Source organism: Lepidochelys kempii, chromosome 17 (assembly GCF_965140285.1).
Source record: "Lepidochelys kempii isolate rLepKem1 chromosome 17, rLepKem1.hap1, whole genome shotgun sequence".
NCBI classification, from domain to species: domain Eukaryota; kingdom Metazoa; phylum Chordata; order Testudines; family Cheloniidae; genus Lepidochelys; species Lepidochelys kempii.
In genome coordinates, this window is record NC_136396.1 from 23,490,837 (window position 1) to 23,513,314 (window position 22,478).

The 22,478-nt window shown below is 40.6% G+C and overlaps 2 protein-coding genes across 2 annotated transcripts in view; both read right to left on the reverse strand.

The window, feature by feature from the left end:
• RNF43 (ring finger protein 43) overlaps window positions 1-10,744 on the reverse strand; it is a 126,919-nt gene extending 116,175 nt beyond the window's left edge. Inside the window, exon 1 of the mRNA XM_073315639.1 lies at window positions 9,373-10,744. Within this exon, the coding sequence (XP_073171740.1) occupies window positions 9,373-9,609 (237 nt within the window). The 5' untranslated portion in view covers window positions 9,610-10,744. The remainder of the gene's footprint in view (window positions 1-9,372) is intronic.
• Window positions 10,745-14,818: 4,074 nt separating this feature from the next.
• The window catches only part of HSF5 (heat shock transcription factor 5), a 69,206-nt gene continuing 61,546 nt past the window's right edge, over window positions 14,819-22,478 (reverse strand). Inside the window, exons 6-7 of the mRNA XM_073315045.1 lie at window positions 21,516-21,630; window positions 14,819-14,897 (exon numbers count right to left, since the gene is read on the reverse strand). Coding sequence (XP_073171146.1) covers window positions 14,819-14,897; window positions 21,516-21,630 — 194 coding nt within the window. The remainder of the gene's footprint in view (window positions 14,898-21,515; window positions 21,631-22,478) is intronic.

Below are 22,478 nucleotides of genomic sequence, written 5' to 3' on the forward strand. Positions count from 1 at the left end.
CTAGCTGCTTATTTTCTGATTGCTCACTTCCTTATCACCTTTCCAGGACTAGAACACGCTTCAGTTCAAATACAATTTATCAACAATACTCAGAGCACTAAGGATTTTGTAATGAATTTAGCCATTACAAAATCCTCACTTCTCATCCCTGTATGGCGCCCTTCTGAGCCCACCAGAAAAGTCATGTTTGGGGCATGACCTCGAAAAAGAGTTTGAGACAAAATAAACAGGTCAGTCTGGTTAAAAAAACCCAACTCATTAAAATATGTAATTTGGTGCTCAGAATTCTTGACTCAGACCAATGCACAAAGGAAAGTGTGGGATCCTTAACATCACCCCTTGAGACAAACTTGCATTTTTACTCTGTGATTTGTTTCTCATGTAACTGGAGAGAGTGTGTGGTGTATACCCCTGCTGTATCTAAATTCAGATACTTACATTCTGGGCTGCAGACACAAAAATATCATATGATCCCTGATTTGCACTTAATTTGTAACTCACAAATGCATTAGATTCTATCTGAAGTTGACCTCCATTCTGCTGCTGATACACACATCTTGGGACTTTTCACATCAATCCCCACTAGAAATAATTTCACACCCCCTCTCTAGGGATTAGTACTTTGTTACAGATCAACTACAACTACTACTACAATCTGCTAGGACATTTGGGACTGTGATGCTATCTAAACTCTTACAGTCTGGGGGATTCCTTAAAATGCTGTGCCACTCTGTCTACTGTTTTGCTTTTTAAAAAACCCAATTGATTCTAGGCTATTGTATCGTTATACCAGGTTTCATGGTAGTGAATACTACAGTTAAGGCTACAACATAATTAGACATCTCTACTTTCATTCATGTGTGGCAAATTGCCGATTATGATGGGTCCCGCGCTTCCTCTTCTTGGGGTGGGAGGGTTCAGGGCGCAGTTTCCTGCCCCTGAACTAGGGTATCTACTGACCCACTATTAACACAGAGAAGGGTAGTGGAGAGGGAGGGACCCGGGCCCGCCCTCTACTCCTAGCCCAGGGGCCCTAGGGATAGTGGTAAACCACTTGAACTAGTGCTTCCTTCCCCTGGGCTACTTCCCTCTCCTGCTCTTCAGCTTGTGGGGCTTCCTGCCCCCCGTCTCTGCACAAGCCGGGTGTCTCTTTACTTAGAGTCTTGGTCTTCTAGCCAGCCACGGCACGTCTCCAAACTCTCCTCTACTTCAACTCCTTCAGACTGCTCTCTGCTCCAACTCCTTTCCCTGGCTGATTGAAGCAGGGGGTTTTTATCAGGTGACTAGCTTCAGGTGCTCTAATTGGCTTCAGGTGCTTTTATTTAATCTATAGAAATGTTTCTTCCCTCTACAGGGAATGAGGCTTCTCCTCATACTGGGACTTACATATCTCTCCTATATCACTCTCCTGCTGTCTTCTGGCCATGCTGTATCACACATGCATCACTTTCTCCTTTTTGGGTTGATATTTTTTTGTTTCAACCCAAAGGAAAGGGATTTTTTAGGAAAGTTTGAAGAAAATCTTATAGCCACTTTTGAGTCATAAAAGTGGGTAAACTAAATATATATTATTTATTTATAAACAGCACAGTCACAAATAATTTTGTACAAAAGTATACTCAGCTGAACTTTACAACTTCAAACTTTGCAGGTGGCTAGATCTTAAATAGGTTCTTTGCTACTTCTGAAAACTTGAATAACTAAAAATTATAATTGATAAATATTATTGCATTCAAAATTGGCTTTGGTGCATATTGTTTATGAAATTTCTACCAAATTTTCAGTAACAGACATCAGCACATAGGAATTGCCACAATGGATCAGACCCATGGTCCATATAGTCCAATAACCTGTCTCTGACAGGGGCCAGCCTCAGATGTTTCAGAGGAAGGTGCAAGAAACCCCACAAGAGGCATATGAAGGATAATCTGTCCCCTCATCCTAATTCCTAGTAGAGATGGGCTGAAACCCTGAAGCAGGAGGTTTTATATAATTTCCAATCTTTTTTTAGCATTATTATAACAAATTGTTGTTATCCAGATAAATATCCCAACCCTTTTTGAAGCCTGTTAAATTATTGGCTTCAGTGACATCATGTGGCAAAGAGTTCCACAGCTTAATTACATGTTGTGAGAAAAAGTATTTCCTTTAATCAGTTTTGAATTTACAATCTTTCAGTTTCATTGAATGTCTCCTTGTTCATGTGTTATGGGACAGAGAGAACAAAGACTCCTGATTTATCTTTATGATACATATGGCAATTTCTTGTCATATCCTTGGGAGACATTACTGAATTAAGTTTTAGTATCTTAAACAGTAGGTATCTTAAACAGCAGCAGTGAGTCTCAGAGCCCAAGTCAATGGACTCAGGCTTGCAGGGCTCAAGCTGCAGGGCTAAAAATAGCAGTGTAGATGTTCAGGCTCAGGATGGAGCCCGGGTTTTAAAACTCGAACATCTACACTGCTATTTTAGGTCCCACAGCACAAGACCCACAAGCCTGAGACAGTTGAGCCAGGCTCTAAGACTTGCTGCTGTGGATTTTTTTTTTTTTTCTGCATAGATGTACCCACAGTCATATTTACTTCCTGGTTCTCCTTTTTGTTCAGTGGCTACACAGGCCTTCTGTGATTCTACTTTTAGTTTAAGTAGCATCCATGCCACATCCAAGGACTTTTTTCTTTTCCTTCAAGGTCTTTTTGACTAGACTTTATTGAAGTCTCTCTTTCTAAAGTTTAGTGTCACCGGGTCCTTTTTTGGTACTTTTTTTAGGATGTTTAACCTACACGATGGTCACTATTAGTGGCTCAACTACTGTTAATTCTTGAATTAGAACTTGTATGTTACTTACTTTAGACTATAACCATGTCTACACTCTCACAAATCTTGGGAGACAGGCCAGTCCTTGCCTACAGACAGCCCCCCAACCTGAAGCAAATACTCACCAGCAACCACATACCACACAACAGAACCACTAACTCAGGAACCTATCCTTGCAACAAAGCCCATTGCCAACTGTGTCCACATATCTATTCAGGGGACACCATCATAGGGCCTAATAACATCAGCCACACTATCAGAGGCTCGTTCACCTGCACATCTACCAATGCGATATATGCCATCATGTGCCAGCAATGCCCCTCTGCCATGTACATTGGTCAAACTGGACAGTCTCTACGTAAAAGAATAAATGGACACAAATCAGATGTCAAGAATTATAACATTCATAAACCAGTCAGAGAACACTTCAATCTCTCTGGTCACGCGATTACAGACATGAAAGTTGCGATATTACAACAGAAAAACTTCAAATCCAGACTCCAGCGAGAGACTGCTGAATTGGAATTCATTTGCAAATTGGACACAATTAACTTAGGCTTGAATAGAGACTGGGAGTGGCTAAGTCATTATGCAAGGTAACCTATTTCCCCTTGTTTTCCTAACCTCCCCTCCCCCCAGACGTTCTTGTTAAACCCTGGATTTGTGCTGGAAATGGCCCGCCTTGATTATCACACACATTGTAAGGAGAGTGATCGCTTTACATAAGCTATTACCAGCAGGAGAGTGGGGTGGGGGGAGAGAAAACCTTTTGTAGTGATAAACACTCATTTTTTCATGATTTGTGTGTATAAAAACAAACATCTTCCGTATTTTCCACAGTATGCATCCGATGAAGTGAGCTGTACCTCACGAAAGTTTATGCTCAAATAAATTGGTTAGTCTCTAAGGTACCACAAGTACTCCTTTTCTTTTTATGTCTACACTAGTGAGTTTACAGCGGCATAGCTATAACAATGCAGCTGTGCCGCTGTAAGATCGCTCGTAGCCACTCTAAGCCAATGGGAGAGAGCTCTCCTGTAGACATAATTAAACCACCTACATTGAGCGGCGTTGGCGGAAGAGTGTCTCCTGCTGACATAGCGCTGTAAACACTGGTGTGTCTGTCGGTTTAACTTACATAGCTTGCTCAGGGGATGTTTTTTTCACAATCCCAGAATGATGTAAATTATACCGACAAAAGTGCTCATGTAGACATAGCCTAAACTCCTCTTGTGTGCTCTAGATATACCTAGTTATTCCAAGAAACAATCAATATTTAAAAGTATCAAGAAATTACTTCTTTGAACTTCATTCCATTGTACCATTTGACCTGTTTACATGTGGGTAGTTGAAGTCACCCATTATTATCATTTTGTTAGACTTTGTGCATTCCGTATCCTTTTGTTGATCCAAAGATCAACCATATAGTCCTACTAATATATTTACTTTCTTAAAGCTTGGGATTTGTATCCATATACATTTAACTGAGTGGGCCTCTTCACTCAGAGCTATCATCTCCCAAATGTACTAAGAACTCCAATACTGGGAACCCTCTCCATTTCTAAACTTTGTAATCTGGGGGTAATGTTGGATCTGGTTCATCTGTAGGTAACTTGTTACACTGGTTAATTAATCTCTCTGTTAAATTTGACCTTATTTGTAATCTGAATTAATCTAGTTTCAGCTTCCAGCCACTGGATCTTATTTAGTATCGCTAACCCTAGGTGTTCAAAAATCATGAGTCAGCCCCCCATCATGTCATTGACTTAAAATTAAGTTTTTTTGATATGAAGTTTTGAGTTTTTTCTTTGCCTTCTGAGCCTTTAGGATGTTTTGCTTTTTGTTTTCAAGTTTTTCTCTGCAATCATCAGAACTAAAAGCATATTTTATTTTATTTTTATTTTTTATTTTTTTAAAAAATGAGTTTCTCATGCTATTTTCTGATTCTAGCAACTGGGATTTTAAGAAAAACACCAAGTATTGTGAGACTTGTAGTCAAATCACAAGAGTTGCCAACACTGATATCTTTATCCGCTAAATTACAAGAGCTCTCAACTATGAGAAATCTTTTTCCCATGTTGGTTTCTACAGACTATGATCAATCACCTCTTAACTATTTCTTGCATAAAATTATAGATATAATTTGAGTTTCTTAAGGGTCTCTCTATCTGGCAGGTTTCTCAGACCTTGGATCACTCTTTTTTTTTTTTTCTTTTTACCCTTTCTAATCTATCAACATTCTTTTTAAAATGTGGACACCAGAACTGGATACAGAATTCTTAATACTGATCTCATTAATATCATATATAAAGGCAATACCATGTTCCTACTTCTACATGAGTTTGAACAGTTATACATCCCAAAAATAAATGATCATTAATGTTTAATTTTTAATTCTGCACCCCATGGATGTATGCTTTTCAATACATTCTTTAATTACATGATCACATATTTCTCAAATAAATTTCATTATCCCTAAATCTCTAACAGAAGTAGGCAGAGTCAATCTGGAGTATGGCTCTATCCCATTTTTTCTGGGAAATCTGATATTTCTATCTTTTCAAACCCTACCAGTGAAACTAAATGATTTACCCAACATCTAATGGAGATTGGGGCATGAATGAAAAAGCTAACTGGCTGAGACTCAAGTCACAGAGACTGATAAAAATTACAGAATAGAGAAAACGAGAAGTAGTGATAGAAATTTTATTAGTAAACACAACTGAGGCAGCTCATCTGCCAAACATTTCTAAGGTTAGAAACTGGTGGGCATTTTGGATCTCAGATGCTTCTGGATCTCCAGTTAGCTGCAAAGTGCTTTTATTAATGTGCTTGTCTAGAAGGTTATGTCCTTTCCTTTTTAATGTAAAGATACTTCCTCCAATTACCCAGACTTTTTCATGTCAAAGATAGATTACAGCAACATTCTTTACATGGAGCTGCACCTTCACACGGTTTGGAAATTGCAGCTAGTGCAGAATGCTGCTGCCCACTTACTAAGCAATGTTTCATGCTGAGAGCACGTTATTTCCATTTGAAGTATAAGGTGTTGGTTTTTACCTATAATGTCTAAAGTGGTCCTGTGCACTTGAGAGATTATTCTCTCTTTGTGACATACTACCTCTGGAGTGCCAGAGCTAACTGTTCTCTGTTTTAGACTGGAGGGGGCTGATGGCAGGGACTTCTCAGTGAGGGATCCTTTGCTTTGGAATTATCTTGATCCCCTATACCCTCCCTGTTCACAGGAGCCTGGATTTGGTGACCTTTGGGACATGCTGCAAAATTCAGTGTTTTCCCAGGCTTTTTCTGGTATAAACAGAAAGGATGATGCTGTGGTAAGGGGAGGGTGGGTATAGGACTGAGTTTGTTCTGGACTTGGGAGAGCTTTATTTATGAAGTCGTATTTATAAAGTCTGTTTGATACGTTAGGATTAATGTTGATAGTTAAACATTTTTAATGCACCTACAGAATCTGATATATATATTGAAAATAAAAAAAATATTCTGATAGTGATATTTACATGTTTGGTTACATTAAATTCTTTTATATAATAAACTGCCTTTTTCACAGTAATTATTTTGGTCAATCTAAGTGTACCATAGATAGAGAATTTTCTTTTAATGCGTGAGGCCTAATTTTGCAGCCCTTGGCCCCTTATATATGAGTAATCCTACAGAACTGAAAGGCAATACCCATGGAAGAAAGGGCTGTAGGATTACATAAGTGCTTAACATTTTACTACATTAATTCTGAAGCTGAATCTTGTATCATTGTATTAACAGTTTATATTTTCCAATTTTTTAGTTTGCAGTATGTAGCTTTCTAGTAAACTTCATTTATCCATAAAAGGCTGTTATATAGTCTTTAGCTTTATTAGTAGAACTACAATTTTTCACAAAGGACCGTTCAGACATTTTTCTCTTCAGTGGTAACACTGATAGTTTATGTACAGTTGTGGATGACTCACTGGTTGTACATTACTGATTTTGAAATGTACCCATGTAGTAACAACTTTAGATCTAAACTTGGAGGTAAAAAAAAAAAAAAAAAGCTTTTCTCATTAGCTGATGGAAATATAATGTTGCGTTTAGTATCTAAATCATATATAAGGACTTGAACCTGCAGATTCTTGCACACATGCTTAACTTTATTCACACGAGTAATCCCATTGATGCCAAAGTTAAACACATGCAGGATCGGGATGTTATTAATATAAAGACAGTAAGATATTCCAATATATCATAATTAAGATGTATTATTTCCCTATTTAAATGTGAACCCATATATAGGCCATCCTATTAGTTTCTTATATTTGAGTTACTTAAACCCTTTTCATTGTGTACTTTGAGGAAATAAAGTGAATTTGCTCTTACAACAAGCTACAACTGTGTATCTAGATTTCAACTCTTGCAATGGGATCCATGTTGTCACAGGGGCCTGACCACATGGATCCTACAGCAAGATCTGCCTTTTTTTTTTTTTAAATGGCACTATATTGTATTACCTGAGTATTAGTATGTTATAACGTAATTAAAGATCATATTATACATACACATAATGAGTCAGAGCTAAAATTGACTGAGCTTTTCTGGCAGTTGTGGTATAAACATCCTGTAAATGAAGACAAATTTAATCTTAGGCCCTAATCCTGAAACCAATTACACGTGCATGGACCTTTGCAAACAGATGGAATACTATTGACTTCAGTGAGACTCTGAGGGTGGGAAATGTCCACCTGTACAAATCTAGTTGCAGAATCAGGGCCTAAAATCCCGATGAAGTGCATCCAATGAAGTGAGCTGTAGCTCACGAAAGCTTATGCTCAAATAAATTGGTTAGTCTCTAAGGTGCCACAAGTACTCCTTTTCTTTTGGCCTAAAATCAGATACTGAACTGTATTGTTTGTATGTTTACATACACTAGACACATTAGATATGATTACTGAGAGTTTCTCCAACCTTTTCATTTTGTGGATATTTTTATTCTCTCATAGATTTAACACTCCAATCTACCAATGTTTAGTTCTCAAAATAGTTCATTCTATGGTATCTTAGAATGGGTTCAGCTTCCTTCTTATAGGAAAAGGATAACAATTTGAAACACTGTAAAATGTTCGAACTTCCATGCAACACAGGATATCCTCTTTTTAAAACCTTTCAATATTCTATATTTTGGGCTGAACATCTGAAGACCTGTATGCTCAAATGCAGCACTTACATACTGTACTACTGTAGATTTTGGTATGGCATTGATATTGACTTCATGGCTGTTGCTTGAGGACAGAACTGGTCATCAAGTATATTTTTCGAGGATACTTTTCATAATGGGAATATGGTTTAATAGAATAATACTTTGCTCTGCTCTAGCACTTTCATTCCGAGTTCAAATTGCTTTACAAACCTGAATTAAGCTTCAAAATGCCTCAGTGCCTCAATCTTGTATTACTGTCCATTTCTAATCTGTTAGCTTGAGGACCATATATTACAAGACTGGCTCAAAAATCTTTCTGTTCCCCCACTGTACGAACAATTTACTGTTTTAGTTACTGAAGAGTCAGTGTCACATTTGGAAAGTCACCACAGCCAAACGCTTTTCAGAATTAAATACGACTTCAGAACTGAAATTAATAAAAATTATCTGTCTTCATGAGTTTTATAATATCTGGTTCTTGAACAAGGAGCTCAGTTGTGTGTGAGAAAGACACACAAGGCAAGTCACTGACAGACAAGATGGCACATGAAGGTACTCCAGTAGCGCACCATGCTCTGCTACAATGAACTGAACTTTACAGATACGTTATGTGAGCAATCAGCCTGCTCACTGACCAGCACAACTGTGCTTCTGTCACAGCCTCTGCTGCCATAATCCGTTCAGAGGCTCTCCTCTCTCTTTCGATCAAGATGTTAGAAACAGATATTGATTACACTTATAACAGGTAAGGTACTGATGTGGGGGGAACCTGAGAATTGAGGATAATTTGCCTCCTTAGCTGAGCCAACACTCAGATTCTGGATCAATAATTATGGAGGACAGAATCCACCTGTATCCCTCAGCTCCATTAGAAATATAAAAGTAAGGAGGGAGGCAGGGGAAATCTATCAGAGGAAAGCCCATCCTCTTTGAGCGGTGTTTGCGCAACATGGAAAGTGGCTCACCAGACTTTGCATTGTATCACCAACTATGATAGAAAGTAATAATCCCCATAGGAGCAACTGACCATGTCCATACATTCAGCATTAGTACACTAGCAGCATTAGTATACAACTACAGTTGATGACAGGACGAAAAAACAGTTATAAAAGAAATTATCTTAAGAGACACAGTGTGAAAGGTTAAAGAGCAGCAGGATACATTACTATACTACAAAGCAAACAGGTGAGCAGCTCAGAGAGAAAAAACACATGGTTCCTCTGGTTACAGATGTACACGTGGGAAATAAAGACGATTCCACTGCACTAGGAGTTGAAGCAATGTGGGGGGGGAAGGGGAGGGAAGGCACACAGCACTAGGAGCATAAGGCCAATGGAATGGGATAGAATAAAGTTTCTCTTACCTGCAGCAGTTTTCCTTCTGCTGGAGTAACCTCAGCAACATCAGCAAACACTCCTTCCAATGTGATTGGCTCCACTTTTAAGGGGATCACCCTAATGATAGCCTTCTGTGCTGCTGATCTCTCTGACTCCACTGCCGCTGCCACTGCCAGCCCAGTAAGGCCAAGTCTGACCTGCAGTGTAGCCATTAGCAGCCAAGGCCAGAGGACAGCCAGCTGCAGCTGGGGGCCAGCACTCATGCTACCAGCTGCAGCAGTGCACTTCGGCCACACATATCGCTCAGGAATGTGTCCTCACCCCACCAGCAGGTTCCAACAGTTGACAGAGCTGGTTAAGTTTAGAGCTTTTGTGTGTTTCCACTCAAGTGGGGCAGATGGGAAGGAGGGGAGAGGGGCTCAGTAACCTACAGCCCCTTCCTCCTGGCACTCCTTATTGGGTTCCTCTTCTGTTTCTCACCATAATCATTTCTCTTCCTTGGTGCCAAGTGCCCAAAGGCCTGTGGGGCCTTAACAAAATAAAAACCAAACACCAACAATCTAAATTAGGCGTTTCTCCTTCTCCTCCAATGGATAAATCCAGAAAGATCAACATAAACTGAACAAATGGGCATTAAAAAAACCCAGCCAGGACACACAACAACACTATGTAGCATTTCAGTCCTGCCTGAGCTAATCACAGAGCGAGTCTCTGCCATGCAAGAAGTGTGTCTACAGCTCCTGCCCTTTCAGGATTACATTTCAAGATGATCAGCAGGTTGAACGGATCAATCTTAGATGTACTTGCCCTTTTCTCCAGCTAGTTATCTTTTCCACATATCTCATTCCCAAAAGCACGAGCTCTTCTGATTTAATATTAATTACAAGTATCAGTGTCCTCCATCAACTCCACATATTAAAGAATAATGTTGGAGGAGAGAGTATATTTCCCTTTGATAATTACAGCAGTATTTTTAAAGTTCAGTATAAATAATAGTGTTTGTTATTGGGCTGTCCTCCAAATTTATTTGATCCCTGACATCCCTGTTCTGTTAGAAATGCCTCGCTCACTTGGGCTTGGGGATCAAGATTTATTCTCCTGTTTCAGCATAAGGATAGGAAATTACTAGTAATCTGTGTTTGGAGTCTGTTTTAAAACACATATCTTCTGATCTTCAGTTTCCAAAATTCATTAGATGAACAAGAGTCTTCTCAACCTATTTTCAAATTCCCAGGAGGTAAAAAGGCCCCCAAAACATTTTAAAAGTTTAGGCACAGGCTTTGAGCAAAAAGTTACCAACATGTCCTTGTTTTATGCTATTCCTGTGCACGCCCAGGAACTTCTGTAATTGCTTTCAAGCACATGTTAATACAATCATAAATAAAAGCCCCGCAAAATAAAATAAAAAATCCATATGAGCTACCCAAAGGTCACATAAAAAGTACTGAAGAATCTTCATAATTGTAGAGAGGACAGGGAAATTTGGCAACTAAAATGACTTGGTACACTGATCATTCTCCTGAGAAGGGAGATATGGATTTTTAAGAGAGATCTGCAAACCTGTTGAGTAGTCTGCCTGCACGAATCCACAGGGGCTGAAACAGATGGAAATGTTTCTATAAATCCTGGACAAAACCAACTTCTAACAGCTTAGCAAAAAGTGTCCCATAATTCTCTCTCTCTCTCTCTCTCTCACACACACACACACACACACACACAAAATGCAGGTAGATAGGAATGGAATTCCACAGCCGGAAAGACAATCTAACAAGATCAAAGGTAGAAATTTACTCCAGGCTGAAAGTTCCTGGGCCAGGCATGGCTGAAGTTAAGTGTCCAAATGCAATCGAAAGACCTTAGAATGAATCCAAAAGCATTTCTGAATACTCCGTTCAAATAAAAGAGTCTCTCTTCTCCTTACAGCACATACAATGATCAGCTCGAAATGTGGGGAGTGAGAAAGAAAACAAAGTTTGGAAATATCAGCAAAAATCCAGCAGCAAACGTAGGCAGACTGCAATCAGTACAAAGTAGGCAATAGATCCCAGAAGCAAGGACTCTGAATCCTGAGGTGGACTTGAAAAGTTATGTAGATGTTGTGGAAGAGCTTTCCCTCCAGAAAAGCACTTCTGGATCAATTCCTTGGAGGAGGAAGCCTGTGGTTTGCAGTTTGTGTTCCTCAGCTCTCTGCCTCCCTCCCCTGGGACTGCAAGCTTTCTCTCTACCTGCTGACAAAGTGAGGGTGGAGCAGCCATAGGCAACAACCCCACCCCCTTGATGTCTGTTTCTCAGAGCTCCTGGACTCCCTCTCCTGATCCACAGCTAAACTGCATTCAACACATCCCTGATTATCTTACTGATTAACCTATCACATATAAATCAGGGTAATTAACTGGTCCTTCAAACTGACATTAAAGCAAAGTCTGTGTCGAACATAGCAAAGATAAAAATAAATAATAAAATAAATTAAAATGCAAAGTCAGATCAATAAACAAATGAAGTAGGGAATTTATCAGTGTGATGGCAGGCACTTTCCCAGCCTTCCCGTGACACTCTGAATGGCGTCAAGCCAGTATCTGAAGCAACTCCCCTCTGTAGAATGTACTGATTTATTGCAGCCTTATGTCTTTGGCCCTGGGAAGGACCCGTCCATTTCACGCACAGCTTTTCTTCAGTTCTTGCTAATTTAGATTCAGTAGCCCTTTTCTAGTTGCTACTGCAAGAACGTTTCAGGTCAGGTTGATGTCAGAGGTCTGGAATTCAATTGTTTTTCTCCTCTGACATCACTGGGAGGTGAATAATACTATAGGTCAGACCTATAACCTCAAAGTTAGGTTGCAAGTGGAAGTTTGTAACTAGGCATGTGATGGATCTGTGTTGAGGAAGACATATAAAACTTCCTAGTATATACCATACAGAAAATATGCTATCCTATCCATCCAGCCTCTCATTAGGCTAGTTCGGAGAGAACCTCTATAAAACATGGTGCTTATGAGAAAGGAATTGCACTCAAAAACATGACAGATAGTGACCCTTTGGATACACATGGAGCCAAATTCATCCCTGGTGAACTCCACAGAAATCAATGCAGTTACCCAAGGGGGAAATCTGGTAGACTATACTTTTAAGAAGCCTATTAGTGTGGCAATGATTTTTTTAATTTATAAAGGTGCTATCAGGAACTACTGGATAAAATATTTATTTTAAAATATCTGCATTTTAAAGTTTAACACACATACTGAGAATATAAATGCAACATCTATTTCACTTTAATAACTTTATGTTCTTTATGTGCTGCTGTAATTTTACATCTCAGTGTAACCAAACTCCACATTGTTCCCATTAACAAGAAAATAGTAAAACAATGTGCCTGGTTGGAGCAGTCACACTTTATGATTTACTGACTGAAATACATCCATGCTAAAAGTGCTAAAATATTGAGATGTCCAGTATGCTGGGTTACCTGAGACTTGTTAGTTGTGCAATACTATATGGATTTCTTTACACAGTGAGTGTCTTTTCTCTTCTGCCCTCTCACAATGTGCCTGAGAGTTAATTAAGGATAAGGAAAGCTACAGCTGATAGTACTGTGCATGTAAAGTATGGCAGGAGATCCAGCTCCATGGCCTTTTTTAATTCAGAAAGGTAATAAATACTAGGATTTCGTAATTAATCATTAAAAAGTAGAACCTTAAACCATGCCAAGGCTCCTTGACTCACCTCTCCAAAAGAACATCACATCTTTTGGTGTAGACAGGACTGAGAAAGTTAAGACAGGAAGCTTCCTTACTTAATATGTAACAGCTCCAGTCTGGCAATGCAGAATTCCAGTGATCCCTATGACTTCATACTCACTTCTCAGTCAGGGCAGTTGAACTAGACAGGACTCTCCTCAAAGCCTGTCACCATTCCCTTAACGGCAGAAATTGCTAGAGGGTAATGAAGCTCTCCCCTATTCCAACAGCATCCTCTGAAGTAGTCCCAAACCCTGCCAGCAACAAACCAAACTCAGATTTCAGTGATCCTGCTGTATTGCTGAACTCCTTTTCCCTTTAACTATTTGAATGCATTAAGTCCATTTTTGCTATTGGGTTTCAACATATTCTAATTTGAGTGCAGGGCCTGAGAAGATGCAACCCCCTAAAACATTCAAACCCTCTGAAAACTTGCTGTATGCATATGACAAAAGATGTAAAATGGCAGCTCTGAGGAAGGTCAGTATAGTAGTGCTCCTGCTAGTGTCCCAAGACCCAAGAGCATCCCCCAGCTTCCAACTTTCTGGTCTGAAGCCTTGGCAGGGGTTTAAAAGGTCTGATCTTGGTTCATCCTACCATCCAGAGTTTGTCTTTGAGGTAATGAACATAGCTGTACACTGTAGGAAGATTTAGAGGCCATAACTCGGGTTCTGACAAATAGCAGGCCTATTCGCTCTGCTTCTTCCTTGTGTGTTTTCCCAATTATATTGGACTGAGTCTCACTGACTATAAAGATACATGAACTGGCAGGAATCAATTAGAGTTACATGTTTTCAATGCTGCCTCATTCACATATATTATCCTAACACAACAAATATTTCACATGCATCCTTTATCCTTCTGTCAGTATTTCAACATTAATAAATATTAATACAAATACATAGCTGTTAAAAATCTTAACTCTACTGTCAATATATTAAATTATATTAAACAAGTGCCTTGTGAAGACCTACTTAAAATAGTAAACAAACAGATGACTTACCATTATAGATATCACTAGAATTAAAAGAAATTATTAAAACAGAAGAATGTTTCATTTATGTAAAAGATCCAGCGGCTGTTGTGTGTGGTGGATGCTCATCGGTCAGACACACTTGCTGCTGAAACAGAGCACTGTGCTTGGATGGAAGAGCATTTCCCTGATTAATCACTTAGAAAATTAGCTCACTTTTCCCAGAGATGCTCTCCTGGAATCCCTGACCCACTCAGACCTGGAATCTAGTGACCTCCCAATGTTTTTGTTTCTCACACAATTCCCTTTAAAGGGCAAGTATAACTCAAAGGAGACACACTATTAGCACAAAACTGGGGATGTGCTGACTACACTCCCCAACAAAGTGAAGTAGAGAGATTCCAAATACAACAGGAGAAACAGCTTGCTCCCCAGTAAGAAAGTCTTGTAGAGGCTTTTAAGGTTTCCTGTTTACAGTGTCCAAGCTTTTTGTTTCTAAGCAATTTTAGGCAGGTAAACAATTACTGCATATTAAACACCCTAGCCGCTAGATGTTTTACAACCTGTCGAAGTAGAAAATGTAACAAAAGAGATGCAGTAAACAGTGGAGTGACTAGTTCCCCATAAAACTAACAAAAGCAAAAGGAAAGAGATTTTTTTAAAACAGTTGAAAAGTTCCAAAGTGCATATTGTGTGCAAAGCACTGCCTCTGGGGTCTGATATGGAGAACCCAGTTGGCAATTAATGCACATTTTCACATGCTTGTCACCCACTTCTCACTCTCTTAATTCTTCTTTTGGAAAGTGCTCCTGTTTGCAAGCTACATCCACCAGTAGATGGAGATCTAGGAGGAAAAAAAGGAGCAGTTATGCAGTACACATGAGTGCTTCTTACCTAACCACATATAGGGCAGGGTTCTCAAGTCTCTTTTCATCTACTTTCTGGCAGCTGATATAAAATGTAGCCACAGCCAGCCTAAACTTCAAGAGTTTGCTGGCCATTGCCAAGGAATGCCAAGTGCTCAGACTTTGGGCATCTGCACCTTTCTAAACAATTTTTATCTGAAATGCACCCATCTAGACTGAGGTGAAACATTTCACAGCTTTCAGAGGAACAGCCGTGTTAGTCTGTATTCGCAAAAAGAAAAGGAGTACTTGTGGCACCTTAGAGACTAACCAATTTATTTGAGCATGAGCTTTCGTGAGCTACAGCTCACTTCATCAGATGTTTACTGTGGAAACTGCAGCAGACTTTTCACAGCTGATTGTTAGTTTATTTGTGCTGCTACTTGCCAGAATTTTAGCCCTTATGCATCTACTGTTTCCTGTTCTCTCCTACAATACAAATGAAGTGTCCACAACCATCCTGTACACAGAGGGCAGTTAGGAAAAGCATAAGCAGTGTTCAAAATCAACAATTTACTGTCCTCAAATGAAGCTAACTTGGGAAAAACATGGACCAATGTTCCTCTCTGAAACTTACATTTCTTAAGCAGAGTGAAGATATTCTGGATGTATCCATGGGGATGGATTAAGGAATAGGATCTCTAAATGCCTAGGGCCCCAGCTCATTGAGTCATGTGATTACATTAGAAATTCATCTTTCATTTTTTTAAAGCGTTTCCTAGCCCTCAAAGTAGGAAAGAAAAACTTGAAAATATGATTCAAGTGTACTGATGCAGTGAAGTCAGCAGACAAGACAGTTACTTACCTGTACTGTAATTGTTGTTCTTTAAGGTGAGGATGCAGAAATGAATTCCACTCAGGTGTGCATGCGAAAGGGCACTAAAGCCAAAGAACTTCCCCAGCAGTATCTATAGGGGTGGCACACATGCTCTGGTCCTGAGCTACTCCCCAGGCTATTTAAGGGTGGCGCCACGCTGACCCCCCTCAGTTCCTCCACACCAAACATCAAGAATTTAGACTCTAATGCTGAGGGGCCAGAGAGTGCGTCATGGAATACCCATTGCCATGGATTAACAGGATCAGTGGTATGCCCTCAACTTTGGTACAGTCATTTGGAGGAACCTCTTTGATGTGCCCAACTCACAAGGGGTCCCAAGCTTCCTTCAGGGAAGGCCACGCAGCCTCACCACCTCCTGAGATTGAACCTCTGAGCTTTAGCACTCCTGCTTCACACTGTGAGCTCTGCTCAGCAAGTTCAACTCAGATAGATTCCTGGTAGAGACTTGTACACTCTTCAGGAATTAATGCACCTCACCAAGCATTTACAGTGACACTCAAGCAGTATTTTCAAAACAGAAGGGCTTATTAAGTCAACTGGAATACAGCACAGAAAACCCTTAGGTCAACACAGAGGAATAAAGGTTAAAGCATTCTGGTTAGCCCTGAGTACTAGCCAAGCTGTAGTAAAACTCAATTTTCAGGTTCTGTCTGTCTCTCTCAGAAAACGTCTATATGTACAGCACATCTAGTGAAGACACTCTCCAGCATAGAGCGTCTTCACCAGATGTGCTGCAGTAGTGCAGCTGTATCGGCACATCTGCACCCGCTCGAGCGCTGTACACAGCACTGTGCACACAAGGGCTCATGTAAGTGTAACGTATGTTGCTCAGGAGGGTGGTTTTATTCACAACCCTGAGCAACATAAATTATGCTTCAGAGTAACAGCCGTGCTAGTCTGTCTTTGCAAAAAGAAAAGGAGTACTTGTGGCACCTTAGAGACTAACCAATTTATTTGAGCATGAGCTTTCGTGAGCTACAGCTCACTTGCTGTAGCTCATGAAAGCTCATGCTCAAATAAATTGGTTAGTCTCTAAGGTGCCATAAATTATGCTGACATAGGCTGTAGACATAGCCTCAGTCTGACCTCCTTAATCAGTTCCCAGATGAGAGAGCCCCTCAGCTTTGAAGGTAGCGATGCAGCCTGCAGCAGCACAGAAGTAAAGGTAGCAATATTCTGCCATGACACCCTTATTTCTACACTACTGCTGGCAGTTGCACTGCCTTCAGAAATGGGCTCCCAGCCAGCAGCCCCAGAGCTTCCTGCAGCTGGGGGAGATTCCTGGAGGTGGGTCTGACCCAGCCCTGGGAGTAGCCCCTGCAGGGGAAGAGGAAGTCCTGTCCCACACCAGCCTGGTTAGGACCAGCAGCTGGAGCCTGGTGTACAGTAGGAGCCTTCAGCCAGGGTGCCCTGAGCCCTGCCCCTCCCCAAGCCCAGTGCCCTAGTGCTCAGGGGTTAAAGAGGCCTTGAGCTGGCTGTGTGTCAGGGAGAGGTGATCATGGAATCCCCCCACAACATCCCCCACCTGTAAGGCCAGCCCTGTCCCCCCTGAAAAGTGAAGCCCCCTCCGTATTATGCCACCCTCACTTCTGTGTGCTGCTGGAGGCGGTGAGAGAGCAGCGGCTGCTGGCTGGGTACCCAGCTCTGGAGGTTGCACTGCCACCAGCAGCAGTGCAAAAGCAAGGGTGGCAATATCACAACCCCCCTCCCTATTACACCCTTTGGGGTTGGGACCCTCATGATTACAACACTATAAAATTTCAGATTTAAGTATCTGAAATCATGAAATTTATTATTTTTAAAATCCTAGGACTGTGAAATTGACCAAAATTGACCATGAATTTGGTAGAGCCCTGGCCAACACAGTGTTACAGTCCCACTGAGAATCACTTCCTTCACTGGTGGAAAGAGACAAGTGAGCCCTTTCAGAAATCTGACTATCAAGGAGTTCAAGAAGATTGATTTCCCCTTGAACTGGAGAATGTAGGACCAAAATTGAATGAACTGAAAGACAAACCAGATGACTGAGGTATAACAAGTATTCCACAATGTTCTGAACACATGACTGTATTGTTGAGTCCCTGAGATGAGGGACCAGATCGAAAAACAATTCCATTCTGCCACACAGAGAGTCCTAATACAGGGCTTTCTACTATTCAGTAGAACTTGCCAAAGAGCTTCGGAACAGGACTTCTCTTCCTTGTCTAGCCACACAGCATGCATGCTGGGAAGTGTAGACTGTTCGGTGCTGGGTGTGAAATCTGACCATGGAATGAAACCAATCCATCGGGACAAGGAAGAGGAATGGATGGAAGAACAGAAAGACCGAGGAGATTGGAAAACCAACACTGTCTCAGCCAAACTGATGCAATGAGAATCAGTCTGGCATGATCCATCCTTACTTAGCCTGAGGATTACCTAAGGAATGAGCAGGACTCAGCGTAAAGTATACATCTGAGCTAATCCCCAACTCAGATTAAATGTGTCTGTCATGGAATCCAGACTGAGATCCACTTGAGAGCAAAATTGATGGCACTTTTTGTTGTCCTTCGCTGCAAACAGGTTAACAACAGGAATGCACCATTCTCCGAATATGTACCTCAGCACACTGCTCTTCAGAGACCACTCGTGATTCTGAGAAAAGTTCCTGCTGAGATGATCAGCTACGTGATTCTGGGCACTTGGTAAATGAATGGCTGTGAGAATGAAGTTCTTTTCAATGCAGAATTGGCAGAACTTTACTGCCTCCTGACAAAGCTGATAGGAGTGATCTCCCCTGTTTCTTCACATAATACATTGCTGTGGTGTTGTCGGTGAGCATGTGAACCACTATGCCCCTGATCTGTGCTCAACATTCCTTGTGTGCATTGTAACCAGCCTGAAGCTCCAGAATGCTTATATGAAGAGATGCTTCCTGCTCCAACCACAAACCGTGTTATTGTGGAAACATCTGTGACTATGGTCCTGTCTGGAAAAGAATCAGCAAAGGGAAAACTCTAGTATACTTTGCTCTGAACTGTCCACCATTGGAGGGAGTCCAGAATTGCTGGAGGCACTCAGACCAGCCCGTCGAATACCTGACATTTTGGGCGACAGACCAACCAACAAGGCTTGAAAAGGGTGAAGGTACAATCTTGCATGCTGGAGCATGTAAGTGCATGTGGCCATATGACTTAACAACTTCAAGAATACTTGAATTGTAATAGAAGGATGAGAGCAGAGAGCCAGACATGGATGGTGAATTGTCCGGAATCGCTAGTTCGGCAGGAATGTCCTTGAACTCAGAGAATCTAGTAGAATGAATGAAGATTGCACCAAGAATCATGGCAGATGAACACCAAAATAGAAGGGGAGAAGTAATTGAAGCCCCAACTATTGTAGACCAAACGATCTGGTTGGAAAGAATGCAAATAAACATAAGTGCACAACATCCGGAGCATGTGCTATATGCCCTACCTCTACTATAAGAGTGGCAACAACAATGGGGAGATGGGACTATATGAAATAAAAGAGATATAGGGGAATATACTGTAAGTGGCATTGGTGCTGGAGTTTTAAACTCATTTGATATTGAGACGTTACAAGGGAAAATGTCAGCCTTGGGTAAGATTTTGGGGGTTATACAGACACGTAACACAAAATTTTGGTGCATTATCAGAGCAAGGAATAAGAAGTGTGGAGCTCCAGTTGAAACAAGCCCAAGCCTTGGAAATGTCTCTATATGTAAATCTGTTTGGTGTGTCTGAAATTAACAATAAATCTGTACTAGCAAAACGATGTGCACAGATGCAAACTTATGGGATACAATAGAGAGAGAGAATGGTCAATCTGTCAAGTAATGGGCAATGGCCTTTTGAATGGTTCAAAGATCCTCATATACGGAGTCAACGAGTTGCAGGATAGAAGAAATATAAGGAGTTTAATTGGAATCAAGCCACTCTGAGAGGAGAGTGGAAAGGCAGAATGCTGTTACACAACACAGGGAAGCAGAGAAAAGCAGCAATGGCCTGGGGGTTGCCAAAAATTATTAATGGAGAATTATGGCAAATAGAAATAAGTGGGACCCACCTAGTTCAAGAAGAAGGGAGTTATAAATTAGTAGAATTAACACAACATTGTGAGGAGTGGGAGCGAAATAAATGAGTGTGCCCACAGATAACTTGGTCCCTAGAGGGATGTCATTTGAACCATTGAAGCAGACACTGTACTATGCAAAATTTAGCCTCTAATAGCACAAGAGTGTTTGATTTAGGCAATGGGTGTATTTGTGTGGCAACCACTGAAAAACATGTATTTTGGGGAAGAATGACCAAAAAAAGCCCAATTGAGTCATGTAAATGTAATGTAACAGAAGTCATTACTGATGGAATTATTTTCCAAGGTCCTCTATTTTTAAAAAAGGAAATTGTTTGGATACCAAAAGATGCGGACTGGTCCTTTAATTTGGGGATACATTGAGAACAATGGGAAAAACTGATTGATGAAAGTGAAAAAAATCAGGCAATATGCAAAAGATGTATCTAAATCTGCTCAGCTGGGAAAAATTAACATTCTGGTCCACAATGGTCAAATATTAAAACTGGGGAAAGAAGGAGAACAATTGACAGTCCATCACTGGTATGATGTCTTTAAAGGATGGTCTCCCAGTGCTACAGCTCTTCTAAATTTAATGCTACATCCTATTGTTATATTATTTGCATTAATGATTTTGTTAACCTTTATTATGCTATGTCTATACTGCCAAATAAGAAAGTGACAAGAAGTTCTGGAGCAAATAATATATAAAATTGAATTGCTTGCAAAATTATAAAGTGATACAATAATTAATGGTAGGTTTCAGAGTAACAGCCATGTTAGTCTGTATCCGCAAAAAGAAAAGGAGGACTTGTGGCACCTTAGAGACTAACAAATTTATTTGAGCATAAGCTTTTGTGAGCTACAGCTCACTTCATCGGGTGCATTCAGTGGAAAACTGAATGCATCCGAAATGCATCTGATGAAGTGAGCTGTAGCTCACGAAAGCTTATGCTCAAATAAATTTGTTAGTCTCTAAGGTGCCACAAGTCCTCCTTTTCTTTTTACAATAATTAATGGTATTAATCATGTATCAAAGGGAGGAAACGTTGGGATTTATATATATGCATATATAATGCATATATCCATGTAATATGTTATAGGCCATGGAGGCCTACTGTGGATGAACTACTGTGTTTTGACATGAGTACGTACGTTGCGTATTGGCAACTGCAGCAAAAACCTTGAGGTTTCAAGTGGTCAAGGACTATTGTATAAAACAACTGTTATGTCCCTGGGAAATATATGGAGAATCAGCAGATACAGAAACACCACCAGCTGGACTGCTATAAAAAAGATGTATAAGAATTGGAGGAAATGGCACGCCTTGGATTCTAGAGGCCTGCCTGGAACTGAGTTGTGGGTGAAAGGCCCAAACAACAGAGACAAAAAAGTAATGACGTCACAAAATGGACTATAAATGGAGGCTTCTAACATTTGCAATTTGAAGTCTTTCAACAACCAGAGCCCTGTTTGGATATAGATGTGGTCTTTCTGCCGGCTCCCCACATCTTGTGATCTGATCTAATTGAACCTCGACTTGCCATCAGGACTTCATTCTGATCTGTGGACTGTGGAGAAATATGTTTGGAGTATGAATGTGGAGTGAATGAGGTTTATTTTGTAAGCAATAAAGAGTACTTACAGTATTATATACCAACACTGTGTCCGGTATCTGCCTGCTTCCCCATCCTGTAAGGAGGCCCCTATTGTGGGTCTAACAGCTTCCTCTGCTATGCCTTCAGCACCATCTGGCTTGGCTGCAGAATCAGAGAACCACAGGGTTAGAAGGGACCATGAGGGTCATCTAGTCTAACCCCCTGCCAAGATGCAGGATTTGTTGTGTCTCATAGACTTTAAGGTCAGAAGAGACCATCATGATCACCTAGTCAACCTCACCCACTCACTCCTGTAATAAACCCCTAGCTTCTGGATGAGTTACTAAGGTTCTCAAATCATGATTTAAAGACTTCAAGTTACAGAGAATCCCCCATTTACACTTGTTCAAACCTGCATTTACACTAGTTCAACCCATACCCCATGCTGCAGAGGAAGGTGAAAAAAACCCATGGTCTCTGCCAATCTGATCTGGAGGAAAAACCATCCAAGACAGATGGCTCTCCAGCATCTTTTGGAAATCTTCCAGTGAAGGAGTTTCCACAAGTTTGTTCCATTGTCCTACTGTTCTTACAGTTAGGAAGTTATTCCTGAGAATCATAGAATATCAGGGTTGGAAGGGACCTCAGGAGGTCATCTAGTCCAACCCCCTGCTCAAAGCAGGACCAATCCCCAATTTTTGCCCCAGATCCCTAAATGGTCCCCTCAAGGATTGAATTCACAACCCTGGGTTTAGCAAGTTAACACTCAAACCAGTGAGCTATCCCTCCCCCATCTAAGATTTAATGTAAATCGGCTATGCTGTAGTTTGAATCCTTTGCCTCTTGTACTGCCCTCCATGGCAAGAATGAACTTTTTTCCATCTTTTTTATGGCAGCCTTTCAAGTATTTGAAGATCGCTATCATATTCCCCCACTCCTTTAATCTCCTCTTTTCCAAACTAAACAAACCCAGTTACTTTAGCCTTTGTTTATATAGGCTGCATTCCATT